The 16,796-nt window shown below is 39.5% G+C and overlaps 2 protein-coding genes across 5 annotated transcripts in view; one reads left to right on the forward strand and one right to left on the reverse strand.

Annotated features, from left to right (window-relative positions):
- Window positions 1-432: 432 nt before the first annotated feature.
- On the reverse strand, window positions 433-10,846 carry ZCRB1 (zinc finger CCHC-type and RNA binding motif containing 1). Of its 3 annotated transcripts, none has more exons than XM_064422471.1 (8): window positions 10,716-10,846; window positions 6,035-6,122; window positions 5,851-5,879; window positions 3,658-3,766; window positions 3,468-3,575; window positions 2,621-2,730; window positions 2,438-2,513; window positions 433-1,076 (listed from the first exon to the last, which is right to left on the reverse strand). In XM_064422471.1, exons 2-8 carry the CDS (start codon window positions 6,116-6,118, stop codon window positions 942-944), a joined length of 651 nt encoding a protein of 216 aa, XP_064278541.1. In that variant the 5' UTR covers window positions 6,119-6,122; window positions 10,716-10,846; the 3' UTR covers window positions 433-941. The 3 variants fall into 3 exon arrangements, with proteins under 3 accessions (XP_064278541.1, XP_064278543.1, XP_064278542.1); XM_064422473.1 differs by having other exon boundaries at window positions 6,084-6,122; window positions 10,716-10,814; XM_064422472.1 differs by lacking the exons at window positions 5,851-5,879; window positions 6,035-6,122; window positions 10,716-10,846 and adding an exon at window positions 5,079-5,206.
- Window positions 10,847-10,899: 53 nt separating this feature from the next.
- Window positions 10,900-16,796, forward strand: part of PPHLN1 (periphilin 1) — a 62,006-nt gene continuing 56,109 nt past the window's right edge. Inside the window, exons 1-3 of one of the 2 annotated variants that reach the window (XM_064422470.1) lie at window positions 10,900-10,997; window positions 15,526-15,573; window positions 16,648-16,739. In XM_064422470.1, the coding sequence (XP_064278540.1) occupies window position 15,573; window positions 16,648-16,739 (93 nt within the window). In that variant the 5' untranslated portion in view covers window positions 10,900-10,997; window positions 15,526-15,572. The remainder of the gene's footprint in view (window positions 10,998-15,525; window positions 15,574-16,647; window positions 16,740-16,796) is intronic. The other variant, XM_064422469.1, reaches the window with a different exon arrangement.

The following is a 16,796-nucleotide window of genomic DNA, read 5'->3' on the forward strand; positions in this document are numbered from 1 at the left end:
GCAAACAGGAAGAACTGAAAATAGAAAGAGGCCAGCTCATCTCTTATTCAAAGTATAAAATTGTGAATGTATTTTATCTTGTGCTTCCTAAAAGTGAAGCCAATATAAAATGGGTACCACTATCACCATGTGTCTGTGGTTTTGGGAATGATCACAGCTACAGGACAACATGCCTAGCATCCTAGAGAGATCTAAGGATACAGAAAGTCTGAAAAGCTTATGTGCAAAATATGTGGCAACACACTTTGCTAAGAGACCATGACGGTTCCAAGTACACATGAAAGCTGGTTTTTAGGCATGTAGGAAACTCTGCCTTTTGGATTTTGCCAACAGGTTCAGATGTGATGCAGGTTAGATCCAAGTGTATTTAAGACTCTGCGGATAACCCTGAAATACTGTTAGGCACTCAAACTGCAGTCATGAGAAACACTGTTGATGTAACAATAATTTATTATAGTACTGCATGAAGAGTAAAAAGACAATGCCTAAAGCTGAAATTCAACCCCATGCAGAGGAAAGTTTCATAATCTACTGAAGTACTACTAAAGCACTGCTTCCAAACAGAACAATACATAAAGCATCAGTGATGTTAACAGTCATCCTAAGAGGAACTCCTCTTAGGAAAAAAGCCTTGGGAAATTCTCTCATGAAACATTTCACTGCTAGGACTTGGGTCTAGACATTAACTGCAGGATGCATTCTCACAGACACTTTTCTGAATTTAAGTGTATAATTACATCATTTTCTTAAAAAGTTGCCTTGAAAGGTAAGGTTTTGAGACACAGATATAAAAAGATGGGAGAATCAGGGGACAGAATAAAAAAACCCTATGATTTTCAATGTCTTCAACACCAAGACAAACCTGTATTACAGATTACTTTGTAGCACTTTACAAATGTACACTATATATATCTTACATGTGCATTTAGAACAGTATTATTTCAGTCACTAAGTTCTTCCTCATCACTGAAATAAGCACTTTTCTTAATCCGTGGACGTTTGGAATCATCTGAAATTGAAGAAGTTTCCCCTGCAGTCTGTGTCCATCTTTGTTGTTCTTCCTCAATTTTGGCTTGCTATAACGAAGAAAAGAAAAGTATTAGCTGGGATTAATAAAAATTCAGGTGCACTACAAGTAACAATGCTAATTCTTAATATGCACTGAATTCTTAGATAAATTAAAGAATTACAAGGGTTTATTTCCAGATAAACTGTGTGATTAAAACACTAGGAAACATTTCTGAAAGTAGTTCTCACATATAAGCTGTCTTCTACACCACAGCAGCCGCCTAGACCATCGTGTATTCTCAAAAAGAGGAATTTTGCCCATGGCAAACTTCAAAAAATATAGAGATCTAAAGCGAAAAATCTAAGCAGATCTCTTTAGCTGAGATCTAAAGCAAAAAATGCCTCATGTTTTAAACTGATGTTATTGAATCAGCTTTGTTCTGCTAATAAGTCTTCTATCCATTGTCCTTTGCAGTCATTCATTCACATAATGAGTGCCTTTGGGGATTATTACTGAAAGTTATTCAACTAATAGTTTAAATACATGCTTCCTATTTTTACCAGTTAAAAATCTTTGGATGGTGATAGTGAGGCATCAATAGAAATGAGAATGTTTCCTGGCTTTATAGGTTTTATTTCCAATTGTGGAGTTTTTGGGGAAAGAATCAGTGAAAATATGTGAATCACCTTTTTTGACTACATCATGTAAAAGTCCTGCACTCATTACAGTCACATTCAGAACGAAGTTATTAACTCTTGAGGGTTTTTTTGGGGGGCATAGGCACACAGGCAACAATGCTGCCCAGGGAGCCAAGAAATTTGAATATCAGGTCAGGCTTGTTCTGTTTCATGAAGCAAAAGGGTGTAGAAATAAAGAAGTAATAAATACAGTAATACAGATGTTAGATAAACTAGCTACATAAAAAACATTTGCATTCAGTATGTTTTGGGACATGAGGTCTATCAGAGAATGTGATGGTCTGTATTAGGCAAAGGAAGTGTCCCAGTAATAAATGTTCAAGGACGTTCCAGTGAGGACAGAGGATGTGCTGGTCACTTGTACACGACTGGCTTTTTGTCTCCTCTATAGCAAAAGTAGAGAGGGATCTGTGGGCAAAAACCTAGCAGACTATCACAGCAGTGATGATACAAAAAATACCAAAGGAGCTTGAAGGAAAAAAAAAAAAGGCTGCAACACACAAATACAGCAATAGTGAAAGAGCAAGAAATCCAAACAAAATTCCACTCAACATGCCAGCAATGTAAAGAAGCCAAGTATAGTTACCAATTACTGCTACCAAACCAGAGCCCACTAAGTGCTGTAGAGCAGACAGACCTATGCATGTATATCAGAGCTTTCAAAAAGCAGCTAACAAAGGGAGTTGAATTAAAAAAATTATTATAAATATGCCATGCTTCAATTTTGTACCTGAAAAGCTATGGCTTGGCTGAGGCTATCTAGAGCAGGGTCTTCACCTTCCTCTTCACTTTCTTCTTCCTCCTCACTTCATTGTGCAGGGAGAGAGAAAAAAAATACAGATCTTTAATTTAAATGTTTAGTATGAAAAAGCTTCCTAAAAAAAAGTAGTAACATGTAACTCAATATACATACATTTCTTCTGGCTCCACTATTTTCTTTTTCTTCTTCTTTTCTTTTTTTTTTGGTGGCTCCCGCTCCCCCAGCATATTTTTAGGACAAGCATAACTTAAGTGTCCTGCTTCCTTTGAGAAAAAGAAATATTGCTCAACAGAAGCCATTACAAACAACAATACGTTAAAACGTATCATGAGGGAAGTTCATGGGGGAAAAAATGGGAGCAATTAGTAAGATAAATGGAATGCTGAATTAGCACACAGAAGACAAACTCTTCTCTAGGCTTGCCATGGAAATGAAGAGATTAGTGGTGATATGCATGTTTAACTGCAAACTGAGAACAAGCTACAAGCACGGTAGACTTTTTTGTGTGTTACAATAACTGAATGCACTGCACATGGTTTATATTCAAAACAAGATAGAAACCTCGGCATTAACAACTTAAGACACAGGAGTGAGGTGACATTTTTGCTGTAATAAGCGTTATGAATATAAATCAAGTTTGTATTGGACATTAAATACTGTCCAAATAGCATTGTCCTACGTTACTATGTTCAGGAAAAGTCAGGAATTAATTAAAACTGAAAAGTCACTTTGTATAAAACAGTTGTTTCCTGTATTTATTTCACTGCCAGCTAAATCACGACCATCCAAAGATATAGCAAAGGCAGGTACTTTGAAGCAAAGAACAGGAGGCCATCATTACAATAGTTTTCATGTGCATCACTTATCTTTCTTGGGTTTTTCCCTCCTGTTACTTTCATTACCATGTACTACTACTACTATTTAATATTATTTCAATTATTAAGTTGTTATCTCAACCCACAACCTTTGTGCATTTCTCTGCATTTTTGGTTTTACTCACCCCACATTCGTAACACTTAGACTTATCAAAGTAGTTACGCCTGCGAATGAATTCTGCTGCTCTTCCATTATCAATGGCAATACTTGCTTTTATTACTCTTCCAAACAACTACAGAAAATTGGAAAGAAAAGGTAAATGTTTTGGGACTGAAAGCCCAATCCTCCTGCCATAAAAACTTTCCACGACTTACCTGTTTGTTATTAAGTGCCCGAGAACAGTTTTGTGCAGATTCTTTATCCAAAAACAAAATAAAGGCAACTCCTTTGCTTTTTCTGTCTTTGTCTTTCATAATGGTAACTCTGGAAATATATAACCACATTATTGATTTTAGTGAACCATATTAAAATTACTTCAGAGATATTTTATTCCTTAAAGATCTGAGGGGGATCTTTCCTTTGTTACACAGCAAAAGAGTTAAAGTATATTTAATAATAAAAATACTCATTAAACAGAAATTCAAAGGAGCAGCTAACTTGGCCATGTATTTAGAGTGGAGATGATTTTTCACAAGCATGTGGTCTTTCTGGGACCAGTATCACTCTTAATTCCCTTGGGTGACTTGAAGAACAGAGAACATAACCTTTAGATTTACAAGCAACCTAACTGGAGGGAAGTACATATACTGGAGGTGAAAGGAAAATTCATGAACAATTTTACCACTGCTATTATTGATGAAAAGCACAGTGTGAAATGCCTCCAGACTGAGAAATCTATGTTCGTGTAGGACTAATCAGCTAAACAGGTTCACAACAGGAAACACGACCCATATGCAGTACTGTTCTACAAATACCTCCAACTGAAATCCAAAGATCATGGATGCATGTGTTACTTCACATGACATACAAAGTTAAATCTTCAGTCTAACACTGAAATCAAAAGCTTCAATAGCACATTGAAGAGTTCATGAAAATCTAGAAACAGTAAAACAAAACCCGAAAATAAAAATTTACAAGACAGGGCCCAGGTATCTCTATGCTGAAACCCACACAGCCTCAATTCTTTCAATCTTAATATCAGTTGTATTTAGTCCTGAAAAAAACCTAACAAAACACCAACAGTGAGAACCAGAATGTCATGCTGCATGTACATAAAATCAAAGTACAGGTAAAAAAGTAGGGAATACACTCCTCCCTATATCCACCATAGGCAGGACAAGGGTCAGCCACAGGGCAAGCCAAAATTATGAGAAGTAACCAAAAAAACCAAACCCCAGCTCAATACAGAAGGCCTACCATACAACCTGTATAAATAATGGATGACCCACATGGTAAAAAGTTTATGAAATAAAAAGACAGTAAAGAAAGCTCAAATTTCCCCAAATGCATGCATAAAAAATTTGAACAGGTTTACTACCAAAGCCTCTTGCACAGGCCATGTCCAAATCCATGCATTAAGTTCAAGTGTCAATAAAACTGACTTGAAAATTATTGTATTAATTTTTCTGCTAAGCTACTCTGTGAAGAATTCCAATGGAAGCCTGGTATGACTGTCATGCTTCTAATCAGGATATTGACCATACCAGTTATTTACACAAGAATTGAAAGAATCAACTGTGACAAATCTTTAAAAAGTCAGGAACTTTTCGGAGCCATAGAAAGTCTTATTTCTTACTGAACAAACTCAGCTGAAGTCATAAGAGTCAGGATAGATTTGCTTTTCTGGTTATTTGTCACCTGAAACACACTTCTGAGACTTCATAAACTTTGAATCTCTGTATCTCACAGGGTATTGCAACAGCTCTAGAAATTAGACAAGATACTTGCTGGTTTAGGATTAAAAACTGAAGACTTGAGTCTCCTCATCGTGACCAATTAAAAAAAAAGAAACAAACTAGTCAGTTCCTTACTGTGGCTTTTCTTTCTAGCATTTGAACACAGAGGCAGATATTCACATATACTGTTCATGAATACCCCACATACTTACATCTAGCTTTAGGTAAAATACTAAGTAGCCACAATAATCAGCCCCTCTAGAATCAGAATTTACCACTGCAGATGTGGGAACTGTGACATCTAGTTCACATAGGAAGCTCCCACTTTCACATTTACCCACTGTGCCCCACAGTGCTGAAGGAAAGGGGAATAATTCTAGAAGAACAGTTTCAACTATTTCAGAGAAAGCACTGAGGGTATGTAACAATTTGCTCTTAAGAAATGATTTGCAAAACCTATCCCAAACACAAATATTCTTGTATTATGTATGTAACTGCAAGAACTTTCAGTTGTCAAATTAAATTTATACTTTATTAAAAATGAACAGAATTTCAATTCAGTTCCACATTCACACTTTAATTACAGAAAGCTCAAGACTTTCAAGTGAAGGAAAGACATAAAATATTTAAAATGAGAGATATGAAAATAGAAGGCTATATCAGGTCACTTACTTGACAACTTTCCCATACTTTGAAAATATCTGAAATATAAAACAAAACAAAAGTATTTACCAACAGACAATTGCATTTCACTAGCAATAAATTTATCATAACAAACTTATATACCAGTATTGATTTTACAGTCCAACTTGTTGTCAACAAGTTTAATCTAAACAATGCATCTCTTAAAACTTACCCTGTACAGATCATTGTTAGTCAAAGCAAAGGGTAAATTGGACACATACACTGTGCTTTTGCTTGGTGCCAACCCACCACTCATTTTTCTGATGAAAGGAAAAAGAGAGAAGAGTTAAACTGTATTGAACAAAGACATCAATTATAAAAATAGTTTCAAGACTTTCAATTTTATTTCAAACCAAGCTCAGACAGCCATGATAAAGTTGCAGGAGAGCATAGCTTTCATTTCCCTTGCATCATTTTACATGAAAATTAGTGTTTGCCTTCATGGACTACAGAAGAGATACATTCCTTCCTCCTCTCCTGGATCCAAACATATTTTTGTTGTATGTGAGTCAATTTGTAGTAAAGAAAAAACTGACAAGTTAGTGTACTTACAATAATTCTCTGCTGATCTGTGCAATTGGAAAGGTTGGGGCCAAAAGAAACAAGCAATGTCCATTTATTAAACATTATGGCCAATGTGTCAAATCACTGACCTTTGTACCAGTACCAGCATGACCTGATTCTTTATGTAAGTATCAGTTCACTGCATTCAACATACAATAAAATACAATTGATTCGGGGGGGAAAAAATGTTTCCCTAAAGCAGAGTCCTAATTATTGTGAGGAGGGAGATAAACACATTTTTAAGTCAATGTAGCATGATGCTTGAGTGGCATGCTTTAATTTCCTCTCTTAACTATGGCTCAAGTTTCTGCACTCCTCTACAACCACAAGAGTCCAAAGCTGACCATAGAGCAGCATCTCTGTAGAAGCACTCCCCTTCCTCCTTCTGACTAGGAAGATTTCTCCTGGTAGGAAGCAGGAAAATTTCCAGTCTTTCCATTTTAATTTCCAATCTTTTCTATGCTCTTGAAACTGAATATGTCTGGAAACAATTAATCAATTAAAAATACTGTTATAAACCCATACATATAATCTAATGCTAGCTGAAGAGTAACTGAACTAACTTGAAAATTACAAGCTAATGTTTTTCTTCACATTTAGACATTTCCCAAGACTTTTAGTCATGTAAAGTCTGTGCAAAACATTCTCTTTGATCCATTCTGTAGTCATGGTTCAGACCAAGAGCTAAGCGAGTAAAACTTCAGATCAAAACATACCCCTTATGAAAGGCCACACCAAACAGTACAGCAAACTCACTCCCTACACAGTCCAATTTCTACCTCCTTGTCCATTTTCCTACAGCCTTATTACTGCTTCCTGGCACCCCTAGCCAATTTCCAACTGAGGATCAAGCCACTTCTTCAGCAAGACTGATTCATTTTAAAAATGCAGACAAAAGCTGATGAAGGGATAAAAACCCTAAAGTATTAAAATCAGCATCTGCCATATTACAGTTTCTTAGGGGACTTCTTGGGTAGCCAGTCTGAACAGATTGCTTGGCCAAGTGCCAACAAAAGTAACTAATATCACACTCTAATCCGGCTGATACTTTCTGGCATTTCATGACTTAGTTATCTGAAGGCCTGATATTCCCAGTAGACACTGATTATCCAAGTGCTTTGATTCTCTTTCCTGACATGCTTACTGTATCACAATTCATTTGAGTGGCAGTTTCCAAGTGATTCAATTTTGAGGTTTTTCATGTTCAGAGACTGTTTTTTGGCATGAGCAAAAATGGCAACACAAAGGTTAAGCAAATGAAAACAGAATAAATTTGTAATAAAGGCCACACATTGCATCTGGTGTTAGGCAGACTGGATTCATTATCCCAAATTCCTTTCTGCTTGGCATTAGTATCCTTGACAAGCCTAACCAGACTGGCTTGGCAACATGCCATGTGAAGGGATAACTGAAGTGCAGTTATCCAGAGGTACAGCGGATAGAAGGATTCAGGAAGAGCAATCTCAACACTGCACTATGCTATATTGCCAGTGCTAATACATTGCAGCAGTGGACAAGAAAACACTGGAGGTGAACCTCAAGTATCTGAATACAACAATTTCACTCAGCCTAAAAGGCAGGAGAAGCTGGAGCACCTTGCAACAGCAGGCCAAAGCAGCCCCCATTTTAACGGGCAGGCCCCAGGGAAAACAGCATGACTGGAGAGCAGTCAGCCTGCATATGCCACAGTGCAAACCTCCACAGAGAAGGTGACACATCATGTGGAGATTACTACTGGCCTAACAGCTCAGTTGTTAGGAAATTATTAATGAAAGCAGCCTAGAGACTCACCATTTTCAGCTGCACACTGCTTTTTCCAGAAGCTGAAAGAGTTGCACCCTGACAGCACTGGCTGCCAGACAGCTGAGGCTGAACGTTGTTTCTACTCCCCTGGACAAATTTGGGCTTAACAATTTTGCTGCTCCAGCTGCCCAATATTCTTAGCAATTTGTATTGTTTAGGACAGTTGTGCAAGTACTGCTTATTTTTAATGTCTGACCCACTATTCAGTCACAACTTTAATACAAGAGGGAGTACAGCAACTGTATGGTTATCACCATTTATTATAACAAAGTTTTCTAGTTGGAGGAGTAAAAAAATGCCTGTTCCAGCTTTAAGCTAAGTCCCCAGATAAGACATGTCATCTGGAGGCTCATCATTACAAGGCTGAGAGTCCTGCTACTTCAGGAATTTTCTAACTTCATAGAAATATCCAATATTAATTTAAGATTTTCATCAAATTATTCCTCCATAATTACCAGTCTCTCTGCTCAGCTGACAAGAAAAAAAAATCCTCTTCCCTCACAAAAATCTCCAAATGAACCAAAAAACAATATCTCAGCTTTTTTCTTGCTGCAGGAGACTCAAGTGAAAGTCAGGTACAGCCTGGCTTCAAGGCTATATCCTGCTAGAACTTTTCAAGAAATCAAAATATTACTATTTTATCCTGGATGCTTTTCTGGGGCTTTCTTGATCTTCAAGGTATTATCTTCATTACTTAACTTTAAAGCATTGGCTAAAAGCCTTTACAATACCTCTGCAGAATTGCACACAATTCCCATTAATGTAATGGCCTCTCTGTTATATTAATGCCTTCTTCATTTATCACTTTCACATACTAACTTTGACAACAGAGTTATGTCTCATTATAGTGTCTTCTTGAATTCAATTTTTTTTGTCTTTTCTAACAACTTGAACTAAAAGAAGCCATTTTTTGACAAGAGCCATCTGTCAGCAATGATTAAGTCTCCTGAAAAATAGATCAGGTACAGGAATATGTTTTGCTTCAATCCAATATGCTTAATGCAGCATCTGTCATTAGTATTGGGGATATCACAGAAAGACAATGACTAATTTCTGTAACTGGCTTTTCTACTCTATCCCAGCACACATGAGGACACCACTAAAACAGTTCAGATGCCTCTGAATCATCAAGTGGAGCTTAAATCTACTTATACTTTCATGAGTTAACTTTGGTATTTCAACTTAAAAGCACAAACTTGTATGTTTGCAATGTCATATCTATGATTTAATCAATTGAAGTATGTACAAATGATTTGTGAGCAAGTTTCTCAAGACACTCCCACTCAGGCAAATTAGAGTGTTTCTATCTTGATCCTTAAAACACAGTATTTTCTTCCTGATTTAATAGTGTCAACAGAGTTTAGACCCAAATCAACAAACCATTACTTGTGGCAGGAGTTTGGCTCAGGCTAATAATGAAGTGTCTGGTAAAGGATGAAACCAAACTCATGTTCTCCCTGGTGCCTGACAAGGGTATCAACCACTTGCTACAATTCTGCCCTGCACAAGGGGCACGGAACAAGCTGTAAGAGAATAATCTGTTTTATCTCATACTTAAATAGTACCAAGCAAATATTAAACAGGATCAAGAGCTGGAAAATAAGGATAGCACAGAAAGAATACAATCTGCTCAAGCCAAAGCAGAACATAAAAAGGATCTGTGGTTTGAACCAAAACACTTTTACGTACTGACCTAACTACAAAAGCTTAGGGACAGTAAGAGTGGGCAACCAGACCATCAGCCTGGACTATCTATCAAACACATATAATTTATACATGGTCCCTTTCCAGATTACACATAGGTGTCACATCGACCTTGGGCAAAATCAGTAGAACTTCGTCTCAGACAGATACAAAGATAGGATTCCATTTTCATCCCCAGTACTAATCGGCATTTGCTGAGGCTTTATTGTGACTGAAGACAATACAGCAGTAAGTGCTTTACTCGACAACAAATGTGCAATACCTACAGAAGTAAGGAGTGCTCTGGAGGCCTGGGCTGTCTTCTTTTGCCTCCACTTGGAGAGACCCAGGGCCCTCAGAAGTTCATAATTTCTATGCTACCATTTCCCCCATGCTCCAAAGGGAAAGCCCATAAAAGCTTTTCTAACAGTGTCCTTCTAAAGGGATTCTCATCACAGCCAAGATGGGAGAAGAGCTGCGTGGTGCAATGGCACCGGGTCTCACGCAGAGCTTCACCCGGGCGGGGCAGACCAGGGTAACTCACCCCGTGACGGCCCTGCCTCCTCAAGTCACGAGACACGCAATCTATTCCAGAGCTCAGCGCGAGCAAGGCCACATTAAAGCACCAGGACCACACACTGCTCAGGATCTTCCACACACCGTATTAACAACACCCTTGGCCATAATATCACAGCGCGGCCCCGGCCAGCCGCTTACTCCGTCCCTTCCTGTTCCCGAAGGCCCGAAGCCAGCGAGCTGTGAAGGAGCGTTCGCGACACCCGCGGTGCCCCCGCCCGGCGTACCCGTCACGGCGGGGCTCAGCCCGTGCGGGAGCCCATGGCGCGTCGCGGCCCGGAGAGGCGCGGGCGCGGTCCCGGCGGGACGGAGCTCCCGGAACACCCGGCCGCCTCCCCAGGCACCGCCGCCCGGCCCGTCGCGCTTCCGCCGACGCGCAGCTCCCGGCGCGGCTGCGGCCAATGGGCGGCGGCGGGCGCGGCTTTCCGCCGACGGCCCGGGAGCGCCGGAAGCGGCGGCGGACGTGCGGGGCTGCCGCGGGGCGGCCGCGCAGCGGGAGCGGGAAACGGGTGAGCGGCGGGGCCGGGAGCGGGGGCTGGCCGCCGTCCTGCGCGGAACCAGCGGGGCCGGAGCCGAGCCTGCGGCTGCGGTGGGACGCGCTCGGCTTCTTGCGGAGCGTCCCGGGGCCGCCCTCCTGCCCGCTCCGCGAACACGTGCCCGGGGGTCGCGGAGCGCCCGCCCGGGGAAGCGGCAGCCTCGAGGAGTGTCCGGGGCAGCCGAGGCGGCGGGCTCCGAGCCCCGCTGCCCGCGAGGCGGCGGGAAGGACGCGCTCCGCGGGCAGGCTGCGGTAGCGCCCGAGGTGGCTTGTGAGCCTCGTCATTTAATCCTCTTTGAAAGCCATGGGGGGCAGAAGACTTGGATTCGCAGTTTAATTTGTATATTTGTTATGGAGGGAAGGCACGTCCTCCTTGTACACACATCTGAGAGTAGTTTTAAACAGTAATTCCTAAAGGGTGTTTGGAGGCTGTATAGATCCCATTGTAAACACTGTCATTGATGGTGTGGTGGGTGTGTTGATGCAGGATCAGTATCCTTATTGTTTCCAGAGGGGTAAATAAGACATGAGTGTGTCACTCAGCTCATTTCCTAAGAAGCACTAGAATAAGTCTTTCAGAATAAATCTGTGGTTAGTTTAACAACACAGTATGCTGTAATATTTTAAGTCCTTACTAGTATTTAAGCATCTCAAGTCATGGTTCTTTATTCTCACTCATACTCGTTAAGTGGGCTCTTTCCTCTCCATTAGGGCTTTCAAGGATAGTCTATAAATTCTTTATCTGTGACTTCAAGGGAACAAAGGCAGTCAGAAGTAACAAAAAGATGTGGAAACCCGCCCAGCCAGTGAGGACAGTTTGATACAGTGATTTGCCCTGGGTGAAGTGCTGTGGGTTGGTTGGTACTTTCAAGAGTGATTTTTGAGAGCATTGTGGTTTTGTCTGGTTATGGCAGCAGTATGGAAAGGTGCCATATTTTGTTGTCAGGGTGTTTGTGCTGCAGGATGGACAGCCACAGGAGCAGTGGTGATCCATGCAGTTGTTTGCAGTGACATTGCTGCTGGAGCGGTCACATCAGAGCCTGGTAGAATATGCTTTTCATGGCACTGACACTGATGATGGGCAGGTCAGTAACTTCAGGTGGTCAGACTGCAGTTATATAAGTGCTAATATATCAGTCATTCTATTAATATAGCCCCCAATGCATTGTTCCCATTGCTTTTGTCCCAGTGACATATTAGAAGAGTATAGTGAGGAAGTGGAACTGGTGGGATTGTCAATCCTCATTGGAATGCTGCTGCTATTAATTATATTCTGTTTACACATGCTGTTTTAAGTCAAAATCATTGTGACTGGGTTGAGGAAGGTTGGAAGAAAACCTCTTGGTATCTAGGTGAATATCCCTAGGTTGTTGCAGTCATACTTCTAAATGCTTTTGAAACTTTTACAGCCTAATGTTTGCTATTAGGCAGAGACAGATTGTCTTTAAATCTCTGGTTTTTCTTAGTGCCTCTCTCATTTTATTTCCTGGTGTGTTGCATTTTTCTCTCTGCTCTCACACTTGTGCTTTTTAATTTTTCTGGTAGGACTGTGTCTATTTAGTGTGTTCTACCTGTCCCGAGTATGAGGGGAAGATGAGAAAGTAACTTTCTCCCTCAAACCCATTTTTATCTGCCTTGCCTTCTGTCTAGGTAAGAGATACTGGGAAGTCTTTGAAGATTATCAAATACAGAGTCTAATTGTTGGAAGATAATATTTTTTGTCTGTCTTTATATCCTCACAGCAGGAATCATTGCAAGTTTTATAGTGATATAGCTAATAAGTTACATCTCTCCAACATCTTGTACAAAAGCATTTGAGCTTTTTTGAGAGCTCTCCAAAGTAGAGACAATAGACAAAATTGGCTCACATTTGTCAGTCTGCTGCTTAGCAAAGTAACATGATAAAAGCAGGTATATCCCAGTGGCATGGGAGGCACTCCAGCTGCCTGTCTCTGCATTTGCTTTGTTCACATATGGCAAGATGTAGCCATCTGGATTAGGAAGCTGTAAGTGTTGAAAACAAAAATGTAGATTCTGCAGAAGGATGATAGCGCATGCTAGAAAATTACAAATCCTGGAAAAGCAGATATTTGCAGCCTTGGTGAAAATTGATGTCTCAAGTAAGTGTAAGCAGACAAGAATTGTGTAGAAATGTTTCAAAGTACTGGAGAGCTTTTGCAAGTGCATCACGAAGGTGCAAAAAATCTTAAGAGACCTGTGTAGCCTGCCTGATGGAAAAACCTATATTAGAGCAAAACATAGTGCTAATTGGAGTAAAGCTATTCTTGGTGGCTGGCTACAATAGAGCAGCTTGTATTGAGTTCATAGAATGATCTCTGTACTTACAGAAAGTGTTTATTTGAGAGAAGACTTTGCTTTAGGTAAAATAGTCACCTCTGATAAAAAATAGGAAGAGATTGTTTAAATTAATATAGCAAGTGATGCTATATCATAATAAACATCAACTGTTTGAGTTTGTTTTTGTATATGCTAATAGAAAATAGTTAATCAGAATGAGCAATAGTATTTGGTGTGAAACCAGGTTTTTCTCATTCTTTCTTTTACAACATCTCTGTTCCTACTGAGAGAACAGATGAATCTCAATACAGCATAACAAATTTGAGATTTGAACTCTTGAGTCTTTGTTAATGGAATCTTCTGATATTGATCCTAAGAGTTTAAACTGTCCATGGTTGTTATTAAAGCTGCATCAGGTCACATCAGTTAAGAAATGGATTGTTTTCTTTTTCTATAGAAACAGATAAAAAGTGCTCAAGATGCTGGGAATTGCATTTTCTTCCATTCAAGCATTTTTTTCTTTTGGTATTTTCAAATAGATCCTTATTTTATCTCATTGTTCTCAGCTAAAATTTGTCTGTTTTGTCTTCTGCATAAAATTGGTCTTCTACTTGTTTACCTTACCAGCATTTTAACCAATGTACTTGATGGTTGATTCTGCCTGATTAACTTTCTTAATTTCATTCTTTTAAATGCAGATGAGATTTTTCTTCCACCTGCATAGTTGTTTGTTGTCTAGTGTATATTTTTGTCAGTCTGTTGACTTTTGTGATAGTGTATCTCTACCTTTTCCCAGCTTCTGTTTTTGTTGAAATACTGGTCTTAATTCTTGCTCATTTCAGTGAGGTCTGGCAGTGATAACAAAAGGGAGTGTTTTTATCAGCCTTGCTTCCTGATAAAATAATGGGGTGTGTATGTGAGTGTTGGTGCCTGCTGCCAGTGATGTGTGTTGGGATGTTGGAGGTGGTTTGACTGATAAAGCAGCGTGAAGTGTAAGTTTGCCCTCAGCCTCAGTAGCACTTAGCTGAGATGTGTTGCTTTTTGAACATTGTGTTCAGTTAGCAGTTTCAATAAGTTCTGCAGGCAAAAGGACAGATACTACTGTATTTGTCCAAATGGGAAAAAAAGCAGCCCACTTGAAAACCTCCTCAGAAGAATTCAGCTTCTGGTATTTTGCTATTTGTCTAAAAAACTGCGGGTTTGCCATCAAGTTCCTAAATCTCTGTTTGTGTGAGAGGTGGGTGGGCTGTGGATGGGCAGGGGAGGGAGTGGGTGCTGTGGCCACTCCAGGTGCTTCCCAGCTGTGGGCAGGTGTAGACACAAGGAGTGGTAAGGGCTGGGCATGAGGGACCAGCAGTGAAGTGTTTTAGGGCAGAGCACATGATGCCTTTTCAGCATAATGATTTTGTCTTGCTGTAGCTAATTCTGTCCCTCCTGGTACAGAAAAACACAGAAATGTTCAAGTGTCTTTCTGAGCACAAAGAAAAGAGGACAGTGGGGACAGCTAAGAGCAGATAGAGCATCCTCTTGGTAATGTGGGAAGGAGGGCATGGGATAGGCCTAAGAGCTGTTCATACACACATAGCCCTGGTGTGCATTTTTAAGGCTGTGGAAAAGGTCAGTGAAGTACAAAATAAAGAGAAGTCGAGGCAGTTACGGTGCAAGTGCCAGGAAGGTGCTTCTGATGATGCACCTGACTATCCAATGCAGCAATATGAGCAGTGGTTTCAGAATTAGTAACTCTCATGTGGAGCTTACTGGAGAGGGCAGGGACAGGGGATCCTCTCACTTTTGTCCTTACCAAAACTGGGATCAGATGGTTGGCTTAGTCAGCATTTGCTACACCTTAAGAATAAACTTAAGGTCAAGTCTGTTATAAAATGGGACTATAATTTTAAGAAGATAATCTAGTTCGTTTGAACCAATGCTAGGGTCAAAATCTCTGAACATAGATGCATCTTGTAGTGGAGGAAAGAGCTTCTTTATTCACTCTCTTTTAACAAAAGAAAAGTGTTAGATCAAGCTTTTAATTAACTTCTCATCACATGCAACTTATGATGAATCTTATTTTCTTTACAAAGACAGACCACAGGGTACAGGCAGTTAAAACCTTTAGATTGTACCTGTCTGGTTTACTTAACAGAAAAACATATACTTATGATGATATTTGTATTTTTTGCTAACCTCAGTTCCTTTTTTTGTAGGTAGGTGAATGGATCTTCAGAAGCAGAGTTGCTAAAACTGACAGGAAAGTAAGTACATGAGTGTTGGTTATATTTTGCAGAAGTGTTTATCATAATTAGTGCTACCTCTGTTTACAGTTAATAAACTCTTTTATGTTGATTCTTAGCATCTGTACAATCAGTAATTTTATATAGCCTCAGAAGTCTATTTCCAGTAAAATATTTTTACTTTGTGCAAGTAGGTAACATTATGTATTTCTCCTTCTGAACATGACCTGCTGTTACTTTTCCGTATTGACTGTTTTTAACAGCTAGAGCTACTACTGTGAATGAAAAACATAATTCTAGCAGTTGCATATCTAGTTTCAGTGTTGTATAGTAGATAATTTGTCACCTTTATAATCAGCAGAAAGGTTTGAACTCCTCACGTCTGTGTTGTCTAGCACAGCATGACTAGAATCTCTTAGGATGATGATTTATTTCCACCTGTCTTTAATGACTAACTCTGCTTATAAAGTCACTTTCCTCTGAAAAGAGGTATTTTTTTGTTCTGTTGGCTCCCAATTTAAAACAGGAAGTACCTGCATGTGAAGAATGTATTGTATGCATGAAATCAAAATGTGGGGCTTTGTACTAAGAAATTAAGTGCTGCTTTTTGATCTCTTTACAGACAGTTGAGTTGATTAAATAATTCAAATTTATATTTTATTAAAAAGTGGAAATTATTTAATCTACTAAATAGATGTTGAGTTACTTTTTTTAAAGTTCCAGTATTTTTAGCAGAACATTATTAAAATTGCTTTAAGGTATGTGTGTATGCATTTGTCTGTACATCTAGTATTTGCAATATGCATATATTTCAATAGAGTCTTTTATAGTATCTCTAAGTCCTGTAATTTTACTGATTGTACTGGACTAATTTGCAGTTCCATGTTCTTGCCCATACTGCGAGTTATTTTTGCTCCAAGTACATGACATGCTTTCCATATTTTAAAGGGCTAATAATAAGAAGTCTATGTACAGGGCTTGTGCATAATACATGGTATTGGGAGAAATCCTGGAACCTTTATTTTTCTGCTCACTGTCCTTTTGTCTGTTCATAATGAGTCTGATTTTCACTAATTGTGTTTTCATTGTCTTAAGTGGCCTATCGAAGAGATGAGATGTGGTCTGAAGGGCGATACGACTATGAAAGAGTTCCGAGAGAACGTCTGCCTCCAAGGATTCATGGTGATGTAAGTGTGTAGTAAGCATTGTATCCGTAGCATTGTAACATTATACTGTACCTTTAT

This window comes from Passer domesticus, chromosome 5 (genome assembly GCF_036417665.1).
Source record: "Passer domesticus isolate bPasDom1 chromosome 5, bPasDom1.hap1, whole genome shotgun sequence".
Taxonomy (NCBI): Eukaryota; Metazoa; Chordata; class Aves; order Passeriformes; family Passeridae; genus Passer; species Passer domesticus.